This window comes from Gavialis gangeticus, unplaced genomic scaffold (genome assembly GCF_001723915.1).
Source record: "Gavialis gangeticus isolate Ggan-Ray unplaced genomic scaffold, GavGan_comp1, whole genome shotgun sequence".
NCBI classification, from domain to species: Eukaryota; Metazoa; Chordata; order Crocodylia; family Gavialidae; genus Gavialis; species Gavialis gangeticus.
Genome location: NW_017729026.1, coordinates 18729561 through 18742020, shown reverse-complemented (window position 1 = coordinate 18742020; position 12460 = coordinate 18729561). Strand labels below are relative to the sequence as shown.

At 45.5% G+C, this 12460-nt stretch overlaps 1 protein-coding gene across 1 annotated transcript in view; it reads left to right on the top strand.

Moving 5' to 3' along the window:
* The window catches only part of LOC109299700 (nephrocan-like), a 68382-nt gene that overhangs the window by 46144 nt on the left and 9778 nt on the right, over positions 1-12460 (top strand). Inside the window, exon 4 of the mRNA XM_019520220.1 lies at positions 6756-7657. Coding sequence (XP_019375765.1) covers positions 6756-7657 — 902 coding nt within the window. The remainder of the gene's footprint in view (positions 1-6755; positions 7658-12460) is intronic.

Sequence of the window (12460 nt, the reverse complement as noted above, 5' to 3'; positions counted from 1 at the left end):
ATGGGGGGCACGTGATACCCAGATTTGTGTATGGGGCGGATGCGAGCTGCCTGCTGTGGGCTGGGGGGTCCCTACCCTGCTGCCCTTCCTCTGGGGCCTCCATGGTCCAGCAGGCAGGACCTGGCATGGGGGGGGCAGGGCAGGGCAGGGAGGCTTGGTCACTGCCATGAGCCCCATGCTAGCTGCACTACCATGGTGGGATGCCCCTGCCCACGTGAGGCAGCAGGGGGCACAGCTCTGCACCATCACTGCTGCTGCCAGGAGGGCATGGGATACCTTGCCGTGGCGACATGGCCAGAGTGGGCTCCCAGTGATGGCACCAAGCCTCCCTGGCCTCCCGTGATGGGTCCTGCCCATTGGACTGTGGAGGTCCCTGGAGGGGAGGGCAGTGGGTTGGGGAGCCTTGGGCCAACAGCTTGCGGCTTGCATCCTCTCCCATCCCTCACCATGGGCTTTGTTCTGGCCATGCTGCTCATGGTGGCAGAGCGGGAGCCAGGCTTCACGCTCTGCTCCAGCCATAGCAGCTGCTGCCACCTCCTGTGGGCAGTAGCCAGGGCTTGGATGCTGCTGGGGCAGAGGGAGGGGGCTGTGAGCCTTGACCCTGGTCCCATAGTCCTGGCAGCTGGAGACCCCTTCTGGCACGGCTGGGTAGGGCAGGGGCTGCAGGTCACAAGTGAAGGGCATCAGCAGCCCTGGGAGGATGAGGGGCTGTGGGTGGGGACTGAAGGGCACTGGCAGGGCCAGGGGGATATGGGTTGGGAGTGAGGGCACCTGGGAGGGCATGTGTGGACTCTGGGTTGGAAGTGAGGGGTACCAGGGAGGGCTGGGGGATGGGGAGCTGTGGGTCAAGACTTAGGGGCACTGATAGAACTAGGGGGCTGTGGGTAGACAGTGAGGGGCACCAGTAGGGCTGGGACTGGGGTGGGGGTTGTTGCTTGGTAGTGAAAGGAAATGGCATGGGCAGGGCACCGATATATCAGGGCTGCTCAGCATCACAAAGCAGGGGGCAGGACAGCCACAGCTGGACCCACAACCTGATTTTCTATGATAAAAAAACAAAACCAAATGCCAAAATATATAGGTGTATATAATTTATTTTATTATAATGACTGAGGCACTGGTAGGCTTCCAAATTCCTTTAAAATTGTAAATATATTAATAAAACCTTGTATTCAACTAATACGGATATATATAGTGGTGTTTCATTTACATAATGGATAAATGTGGATTTTAGGTTTTTACATCAGAGCACTTGTGATTTTTACCAGTGATTTTGCAATTTTTAAATAAAGAAAATCAGAATCCCTAGAAATGAACAAGCAGCACCTTTTGGCAAAGAGGGAGCATATATTGTTTAAAATATACCTTGGTTCAGATGATTTATATTGCCTTATGTTTGGGAACTGCAAAAAAGGGATAAATGTTTAAATCTCAGAACCAACTGTAAGACCTACTAAGGCACACCAAATCGATGGGAAAGGAAAATTAAAGTAATCTGCATTAAGAAGCCTGTGGTGGGCTTGCTGGGCTTTGCCTGGCTCTCCGGGCTTAGGAGACAGTGAATACAGTTTGTGGGACAAAACCCACCAGAGACAGGCACAGGAGGAGCCAGGAGGAGAGTCCGTTCCCCCTGTACTCCAAAGGCAGGGGCAAGAATGGACTTAACTGGGAACTGCAGTTGCAGTCCCCTTAATTGGTTCATTTTCAATCTGGGGGTGGAGCCCCAGAAAGGATATAAGCAGCTGTGTGCTGAGCACACGGCACAGTTGATGAGGGACAAAGAAGAAGGAAGAGGTCCTGGGGCCAAGAAGAGCTGGGAGAGCTGCCCAGCGGGCATATCCGGCTGCCCAGAAGAGCCTGAAAGATTCCATCACTGGATGGAAGCGGTAGGCGATGCAGGTGTCACTGCACAGAGGGTCTGCAAGGAAGTGAGGCCCTGGGAACCACAATGAGGTGGCTCAGGTCTCCAACCCCGGCACTGTGGTGCAGGTGTTGCTGCACGGAGGGTCCACGCGGGACTGCGACGCTGGGAGCCATAGTGAGGTGGCTTGGGTCTCCAACCCCAGCATGAGGCTGGGTTACAGTGTAGGTGTTGCTGCACGGAAGGTCCATGAGGGAGTGGGGCTCTGGGAGCCACAGCAAGGTGGCTCGGGTCTCCAACCCCGGCACGAGGCTGGGCTGCACAGTAGGCATCACTGCATGGAGGTTCTGCAAGGGACTGGGACCCTGGGAGCCACAGCAAGGTAGCTCAGGTCTCCAACCCTGGCACGAGGCTGGGCACAGGAGCTAATGCTACCATGGGGTGAGTCACTGCGGGGTGTAAGGCCCTGGAGGAGGAGGGGCTGGGTGGTTTGGGACCCATTCCCTGCAGTGGGTCCGTAAGGGTCCTGGGAACGGAGCAGTTCCCGGGCGCAGAGACAAGCATTCAGAGTGACCCAGCCCTGGGCATGCATGAGGTGGCTCAGGCCTGCAACTCCCCCTGAGAAGGACTGAGCCACTGGGAGCTTATGAACACTGCCCCACCCAGCTCCTTGGGACTCATGAGTCAGTGGGGCAACAGGTCTCCCACTGTGGAGTGACACTCTGGGAAAGGTAGCCTCAATAAATAGGCAGGAGGAAGAGACCCTGTAGAGGAGAGGAACCATTAGAGAACTCTTGCATCTCATATTTTGGAGTGCTTATTGATTGTTTGATACTCAGTGTGCATTTTTAGAGTGTTTATTAACTGTTAACTGAACGCCTTGTATTTTAGAGTGTCATTTATTGTTGAACTTACCTGTTCATACCGTTTGGGACCATTATGCTTACCGCTTGTATTTGGGTGTGTATATAGTTATAGTTATATGTATTTATAACCTGTAAATACTCACTTTAGTTTACTACCTTTATATATATATACCTATATTAAATTTTGTACCTGGTAAAGACATTGCTTTCTGTCCCTGCTCTATTAAGACATGATCGGTGGGAGGGAACTGCAAGTGACTGCAGTTTCCAGCCTACCACATGTGCCCTGCTGGCTTTCCCCTTCTATTGGTGAGGGGGGACACTCACTTTGGGGACACCCAGATTACAATCCTTTGTCAGGGATTGAAAGTCTGTGCATTGAAAAGAAGAAAAAATGTTCTATCACTTAATAAGATGAATATTAAGCATCTTAATGGTATACAGCAATCAACTCTGTAAAAGTAAAGAAAAAATTCATTTGAACCAATAGAGAAAATGAGACATGCCGTCTATATGAAGTTTCAGTTTTATTTTGACCTCGGTAATTAAGGTCTCTGTAAGCCTTTAGATATGAGTAATACTTATTATCTAAGTTCTGCTCTTCAGTGCAGCAAAGCTCTTGATCCTTACCAAAGCCGGTCATTTTTACAAAAAGATTAGACTAATGCTTTTTACTAGTGGTCAGACACTTTGCTTCATAGGCCAGATGGGCAGTTCCCAGTCAGTCTGTGGTCCAGATCCCACCAGCGGTTCCAATCTGACTATGTGGAGTATGTAGCAGGCAGCCTAGCCCCAACCCAGCCCTACAGGGGGAAGGAGGCATGGCCAGGCCCTGACCTAGCCCCACAAGGAGAAGGGGGAATGGCCTGGCCCAGACCCAGACCCATGGGCCCACCATTCTCCTGTCACCAAATTTCCTGACCTCAGGAGACCCACAGGCCAGATGCCATGGCACTGTGTGCTGGATTTGGCCCGTGGGCCAGGAGTTGAGCATTCCTGCTTTATACTACTGCCATAGTGGGAAAATGTAAGGTCAGCATCACTATCTACTGTGGAGATGGCAGGGCATTTCATGGTGGTAAACATACTTATTTAAATAATGTAGAATTGATGAAGAATATGTCTATTAATGAGATTTCATATCTACAGTCTCTCAATAACTCACTATCTCTATGTCAAATTTGCAAAACAAGATAGTGAAAATTCAGCTGACAGAAGTTGACACATTTGAGCAAGATCCAGAAGCACTTTAGACTCCTCAAACTTTTGATCATATCCTTTTCCACCTATGAAGTACCTAAGTGAACCTAGGCACCTAAGTTGTCCCTATTCCATGGGACTCATGTATCTTAAAATTGGTTGTTTAATTTTATAATGTGCTATCATCTTAGACTAAGTCATAAAAAGCAGTGAAGGGAAAGAAGAGGAGTTCCAAGATTATTTTTGATCTTTACCTACTGACTGTCTAATTTAAAGTCTAGGTCAGGGAGTAGAGGCCACAAATGCCCCTCTAGATCTTGACCTTTGTTGCATGAAGAGACCAAATAAAACCTGGCTAACCCTTCCATAGCTTTCAGAGGTTAAGATGTTAGCAAAAATAAAACTCAGGTCTTTTAGATAAAGCAAACAGATATGACTTCCGGATACCCAGAAATATTGATGCCATTTTTTTCTGAATTGCTTTAACATGCACAATAATGCTGTTTGGTGAAATCTGTCATAACAGGATCTAGGAGGAGGAAACCAGGGTTGCCAATGGTCTGTAAGTTTACAGCCTAAAATCTCCTGTGCATAAATTCTGAAAAAATAATTTTGCCTCTGTGAAAATAAGACATCCTCATCTTGCTTCAAGATTCATCACCTGAATGAAATTACATTTGAGGCAGTCATCAATGCTGGGCAGAGAGAACAGAGTAGCACCACCATATCTAAGCAGGAGCTTTGATTGGCACAGTCAACTATCTGTCAGAGCTTTCTGGCCCACTGTAGCCTCCATAGTTCCTTGCATCTTGGATGGAGCTGTGGGGCTGGGAGGTGGGGAGAGGTAGTAGGTTGGGGTCCATGCTGGGGTAGGGAGAGTGGGTAGTGGGGGCCTGGCTTGTGGGTTGGCTGGGAAGGATAGCATGGTGTGGAGTGAGGTCAAGGGTGTCAGGGTGTGAGCTAAGTAGGGGACACGTGGTGGGGGCAGCAGGGTATAACACCATCTCTGCAGTTACATAGGGCTACCAAGATTTTTTTTAACTAACAGTAAAAAATGTGTCTGTCAGTGAAAAGTTTTCAGATTAGAAACACATATGCCTGCAAGATGATTTTTTTAAGGGAGCATGCAGTGCTGCTCCTCAGTGTAGGAATAAAATGTGCCTCCATTTAATGATCCCCTTGAGAAAATGGTGTTTAGTCTGTGGTATTAGCTAGACAGGACTCCCTGTGCTTTTCAGTATCATAGAGAGATCTCTGCTGCATGTAGGGCAGGATTGAGCACTTGATCTGAGGGTATTTAGTACCACAGAAATCAACTCTTTCAAATCTAACATCTTATGTTGAATTTTATTGTTACCCATGATTTCATATCTATTCTGTATCACTGCTTAAGTCACTCAGTGCTCTGAAGGTACGATTATACCATGTCCCCAGGGCTGTCCAGGGGCATGCTTTCAAGCATGCCCAGCCCACCTGTTCCCACTTGGATATGCCAAACTTAGATATTCAGCAGTGAAACTTCACTGGAGGCACTACCTACAGCCACTCAAACATGTTGGAGATGCAGATTTCAACAGAAGGTGTGGAGAATGATAAACTTCCACAGTGACTTCACTTCCACATTTCTGGATTTGACATGTGCTAGCAGAAGTGGCAGCCAGGTGTGGTCAAGTGTTTCTCTCCAAGTGTGCCATGAAAGAACCCTCTTAGAAGGTCTGGATTCTTCCCCTTTCCATTTTTTTCTCACAGTTGTGGGCTACTTTGCTGAGTGGGAGCTGCCATGGTAATTTAAGCCTATTGTCAATGCAGCATACAAAGAGAAGGAACATTGAAAGATTGTGCAGTATCCATTGTTGGAAGTTTTTAAGAGAAGATTAGACAGACACTTGGCCAGGATGTTTCAGTCAGGGATGATCCTGCTTTGAGCAGGTTTTTGGAAATAAATGACCTCCTGATGTCCTTTCCAGCCTCGCTCTTCTATGATTCCACGACTATAAATGAGAGCTCTTTAGCAAAGCAGAAATAATACAAACACTGGCTTTTTCTAACTTACGATTGTTACAGCCACATCAAAGCTTCATTTGCCATTGATAAACACCAGTAAAGTATCAAGTTTTGGAAATTCGGTTGAAGTAGTGATGGGCACGTTCCATAGAGTTTATTTCCAAATCCAGACTGGCCCAATGCCCACAGTGTTTGTACCTGGGCATTTTGGCTTGGACTCATCTCAAAATGTGAGTTAAAAAAAAGTAGAAGTAAAAATGGTCAGAGCATGGTTTACAGACAACAGGTGTGATGTATAATCCCTCCAGTAGTTTCCAGGAGACACACTTTACAGTGGCAGGGCCATGGCTTTGGAAAAGGAATGTAGTATGTTCTACAATCCACACCAATCAGCAATGATGACCATTGAATAGGGCAGGGGGGAAGGGAAAGAACACAGCTCTACCTTAATCTCACCCATGCTCTATTAGGGTGACTTGTTTCAACAGTAGTTATTTTTTTATCCACAATCACTGAATTATCCTGTGCAGAAATATAAGAAACGTCCCTCCTGCCCCCTCTACAAAATTGTATGTCTGACCAGTTGGGACATAAATAATAAAGTTCTGTCCTAGAAATACAAGCAAACGTTAGCTGAAATACAGATGCCATAAGAACTACTCTATATTGGTAATTTGTTTTGTCTGTAATTCATCATTCACTATTTTTGAACCAACATTCACAAAAAAGATCAAATAGCAAAGTAAGAGCCAGTGAGGAGGTCTGTAAATTGGATAGAAATATTTTTACATGAACTTGTTCTGTTTTTCCTTCTTCTCTTTGAGGTCTCTGACTTTGGCAGAATATCTGGCCTTGAAGAGCTTATCCTGTCTTGCAGTGGAACAGAATCAATAGAAAATAACACCTTCAAGGCTCTGAGCACCTTGCAAACCCTGGAACTCTGCAAGAACAAGCTAAGACGTATACCCACTTTCCTCCCATCAAGCCTTGAAGTATTAAAACTTGGTGATAATTCAATAAATGCTATACACGGGTCTGATTTGGAAGGTTTAAAGAAACTCAGGGTGCTTGACATTCAAAACAACTTGATTTTGGCACTCTCTTTCAGCACGCTTTCTTCCCTTTGCAGCTTACAAAGTCTGATTTTGGATGGTAACAGTATGGAGTCTGTGTCTGGCCCACTTAAACTTCCCAAGCTGAAGTATCTCAGTATGGCTAATAACCAACTGCACTCTTTCTTAGGCCACTTCTTTGAATCTCTGCAAGATTTACAGTTTCTCAGCTTTAGCGGAAACCATCTGGAAAAGGTCCCACCTGACCTGCCCAAGTCCTTGCTTTCATTAAAACTAGAGAGAAACAGATTCAAAACAGTAAGATTTCGAGACATGAAGCACCTGGAAAACCTATCTGAGCTTTTTCTTTCTGAAAATCGGCTTTCATCAATAGATGGTGCTCACCTTCTTCCTAACTTAATTGCACTGGAACTGTCCAGTAACCATCTCCAAGCCATGCCACTCAGGCTTCCAGCCAGACTCCAGAAACTTGACTGCAGCAATAACCTGATTAGGCAAGTCACAGCACAGGACTTCCAGGGTCTACGAAACCTCAAGCATCTGTTTCTTGATAACAACGCTGTTAGTTTGTTTGAGGCTGGAGCTCTTCAGAGGTGTGCACAGCTTTCTAACCTGGCACTGGAACAAAACCTGCTTATTTCTATTCCACTCAGGCAAGTGCATGTTAAGACAGTTTATACCTGAGGGCCATCACCTCCCTCTTTTCCTGGGGACCAAAGAGTGTAGAAACTGGACTAAAGTTGTGGGGGATAGGAGGGAGATGAGAATAGCAGCCATGCTTCAAGTCTTCTCTCCCTTCCTCATTTCTGAATCTGGTCTCCTTTAGTGTGCAGTAAGCGGGACAGGGAAATATAGCTACTTTTCATAACATCATGACCCTGAAAAGCTGCTGGAATTTCTTTGTGGGAATGAATGCTGATCAGTCACTGGCATCACTCCCCCGGTTGATGAGACTTTTTAGCAAGCTGACAGTGGGAAGAGGATGAGGGTTACATACTATGTAGGAGAAACATGCTGCTTTGGGAGGCGGTGTCCCAAGAACAGCGTGCAGGCACTAGATCTCTCCTCTGATACTCTGGAATTTCCCAGTGATCTTGGGATATCCATCCTGCCTGCTTTACAGATGTGTTCATGTGTGTGATGGGAGAGAAGGCTAGAAGCCTGCTGCTTGAGGACTGAAAGATCTGCAGGAGATTCCACAAATTGGGGCTTTTTGGGGGTCCTGCATACATATGTACTGCATACGGCTATTTTTTTTAAAATTTGCAACAAAATTCAGTCCTCTCAGTATGAATAGATGTAGTTACAGCTGCAGTGTACAGTGATCCAATTAAATGTATGTACACCCCTTTCCACCTTGATGTCTCTACAAAGTCCTGTTACTTTCAGCAGTTGTTCTGTGCCTATGAAAGATGAGCTTTTCATTTATTTAATATATAAAGGGTACTGCCTGGCTCCTGCAGTAATAGCTGTAAGGCTGAGGAGGCTTTTATTGTCTTGAGTCCTGCCCAGCGTTTGTAAGGAAAGAGAATGTTACCATAAGATGGCTATTAGATGGTCTTTGAAATGAGTTTGAGCTCAGTCCCATTCCCAGAAGAGAAATATCCATACCACACACCTAATACCATATCTGGCACTAATCTGTTGGTAGTCTCAGCAAAGAGCTGAGTGCATGCATGTTTGTTTCAGGTTTCTGGCTGCAGCTGCAACTATGCTGTTTCCATAGGACCTAGATAAAAGGAGCAGGCTAGCGGGTACAAAAGAATAATGCAGAAAAGGGACACTGATTTGTTTTGATTTACCCTTTCATATTTCAAGGTTAGTGGGGCATTTAAGGAAGCTGAAAGACAGCAAAGTTACAACTGATAGAAAAGAAGTACATTCTTACTAAGCCATACTTAGCCTATCGTTGCTCCAGTGTAAGATTCCAAAAGCTCAGCATGGTTCAGGGAAGACCTTGATGTTCATATGGATACTAACAATCACTGTTTAATTAAAGTATTAAAGAAAACCTCATAAATTTGACAGGGTTTTAAAACCTAACACTCTGGGTCATAAGCCAGCTTCTAATAGAAGGATATACACAAAACCTGCCCTTGTGCATAGCATGTTGTCTAATTGCCCAGTTTGAGTCTCTTGCATTTTCTTTTCAGCATCTGGTTCTGGCCATTACTAGGTAGGAAACTGGACCAGAGGACTGGAAAAACACTGGTCTTATCCAATATAAGTCCTTTGTTAAATATCTGCACAACAAGATGCTATAAAAATAGCAGTTTATTTATATAACATCCACTTCTTTAATACAACTACAGTGTTACATATTATTTTACATTTAGTGGACTGGCTTAACAGGGCATAGTAAATAATACAATTTTACCTGCTTTACATCTCTGTTAGCATCTGGTGCCTTGAATCTATTTGGAAAGAGCTTTATAATCAGTGATTTAGTGGCATATAAATATTTGATTTCAGTCTAGCTTGACCAGAATGTTTAATGCTTTCTGGTTATGTTAGTATTATCTAATCCATCTTATTTTTATAACCTCTGTAGTAGAGACAATTTAAGGGGAAAAAAGAGCTCTCTATTAACCTTTTAATGATATAAGTTTGAAAGATACATTGGAGATTTTTAATTCTTCAGTGAACATAAATTCCAAGGTAGGACTATAAAACACAAGTGGAGGGATGAGTAAAAGGATACTTTATATAATAGATTTGATTATATGTGTACACTCGGGTCACTCTTTATGCAAATTCATTTTGTGCGAATTTGCTTATATGTGGTGAGGGGAACAGATGAGGGGAAACAGCGAATAGAGGGGCCGCACAGAGGAGATGCTCACCCCACGCTGCCTTGGCGCTGTGCCCGCTGTGCACGACGCTGCTTGCAGCACAGGGCGAACACTTTCTCCACACAGCCCCACTGTTCCCTTCTTCCCTGCCCCAGGTGCCTCCACAGCCTGGTGGGCATGACCCGGTGCAGCAGGGAGCTCATAGACTCTCTGCACAGCCCCTCTGTTCCCAGCTGTGCCGGCTTGTGCCCACTGGGCTGGAGAGGCACCCAGGGAAGGGAAGCAGGGTACAGCCAGGAGTGGCAAGCAGCCGGTGTTCCCTGCTGCCCTGCTTCCCTCCCCCGAGTGCCTCTCCAGTCCACCCCACGCTGCTCTGGTGGCGCACCTCCTGCGCATGCCACTGCTTGCAACACGGAGTTCGCTTCTGCACAGCAGTTCTTGTATAGTGTGATTACTGTTTGAATTTGTCATGGTTTTGGGGAGCAATAGAGTGAGGCTGGTACGTATCCCTGTGCATTACAGGTAATCATGGATTCGCTTTATGCGAGGTGTTTTTTGAAATGCAACCCTTGCATAAAGAGAGACCCAAGTGTATCAATTGGTAATTGAGAATATGCACAAAATTGAAAATATAGCTGTTTGGGTTATCTCAGATGGTGTGCTGCCCTCCTAGAAAGCTGTATATGCAGAAAGTCAATCATGGTCCCAGTTCAGCCAGCTTTCCAGCATGTGTTTAAAGGGACTTAGAAATCACTTCAGTGTTTTTTCTTTCTCCTGCAACAGGCTCTCTAGAACAGCAGGGTTATCTTTATTAAGCTAGGTTTTTGCTTCCTATCTCTCACCTTTCTATAATGGGTGAGGGCACATGCTTTTGATCTGTTTCAGGGCTATATGGTAAAGATGGGAACACTATGAACACCAGATGGACTCTTTGCATATGATGAATTAAAAAAAAGAACAAAGAAAAAGAAAAAATAAAACTCTTCCCAGTTCGATTTGTAGCCATAACATATACACAGGACTGGCCCACAATTTTTGGGGGCCCACTGCAAGGCATAGCTTTGGGGCACACTTACGTGAAGAAGGCATCAGTGGCGGGGATGGCGGGGTGGCGAGCACAGAGGCAGATTAAGGTGCACTGGGGCCCTGTGCAAGCACAAAATTGGAGGCCCCCTTCCTCCATGGGAGCTGGGCTATGGGTGAGGAGGGGCCCCTTCCCCTCTTAGTGCTGGCAGGGGAGGTTGGGTGGACCCTGTTGGGCTGGGAGGCACATGCCCACCACTTCTCCCTGCTCCCTGTTCCCACTATGGTCAAAAGTACACATACACATGGCAGACAAGGTTATTTGGGTAAATCTGATGTCTTTTATTAGATCAACCAGGTAGTTGGAAACATTTTTCTAGCAAGCTTTCAGGTTTAAAAACCCTTGGTCAGGCTCGGGAAGCATCTGCAGTTGGTGTGAGCTCTTCCTGGATGGATCAAATAGTAAAGAAGCCAGAGGCTTGTCTGCATGCAAGTCAGGCAGTGAAAATGTAAATTGAGAGTCCGTGGGTGAGACAACCAGTGGGTGAGTATCAGTGGATTTCGTGGAATAAATCCTTAAATCACTTGTTACCCAAAGAGTGAGTTTTGTCCAAGACACTACAGACTTTCTATGAAAACTTAAAAACATAGACCACCTTCCCAGCAACATCCTCCTAGCCACCACGGATGTTACCAGCTTATATACCAATATCCCACATCAGGACAGCATTCAAGACTTCCTTACATACCTACAAAAGTAAGATGACAACTCTGAGTACAGACCCAAGGATATTACTGAAATTATATGCTTCATCCTCACACGCAACAATTTCACATTTAATAAACAACACTTCCTCCAGATCATGGGTACAGCTATGGGCACCAAAATGGCCCCACAATATGCCAAACTTTTTATGAGCTGCCTGGAAGAAGAATTCCGCAAAGACTGCACCATCAAAAGCTTGCTATACTTAAAATATATTGATGACATCTTCATCATTTGGACTGAAAACCTGCAATCTCTGATTGAGTTCCATCAGAAGAAATTCAGCAATCATCACCCCTCCATCCAACTATCTTTTGAGTACTCCAGCACCAACATCTCCTTTTTAGACAAAACGATCAGCATCCAGAGTGGTAAAATACAGACCATGTTATACAAGAAACCGGCAGACCAACATACATATCTGCACAGAACCAGCAATCACCCTAAACATACCAAGAAACCTGTGATACACAGCCAAGCCCTCAGATCCCACCGAATTTGCACTGAGGAAAACATCCAGGATTGCTACCTCACAAATCTTAAAATGACTTTCACACAACAAGGACACTCCTCCAGAGAGATAGATGCACATTTGAAAGAGCCACCTGGATACCAGGTGAAGAATTGCTGCAGTGCCGAAGGAAAACCCTACAAATCGCGCTGCTGGTTATGACATATCACACCTCCCTCAAACCTATATGGAAAATCCTCAGACAATTGCAACCCATAGTAGAAGGAGACCCAGTTCTTAAAGAGATCTTCCCAGAACCACTCATCCTAGCCTTCAAACAAGCACTGAATCTTGCTAACCTCATCACCAGAAGCAAAATTCCTACAGCCCAGAACACACCAAATGGATCCACAATATGCCAACC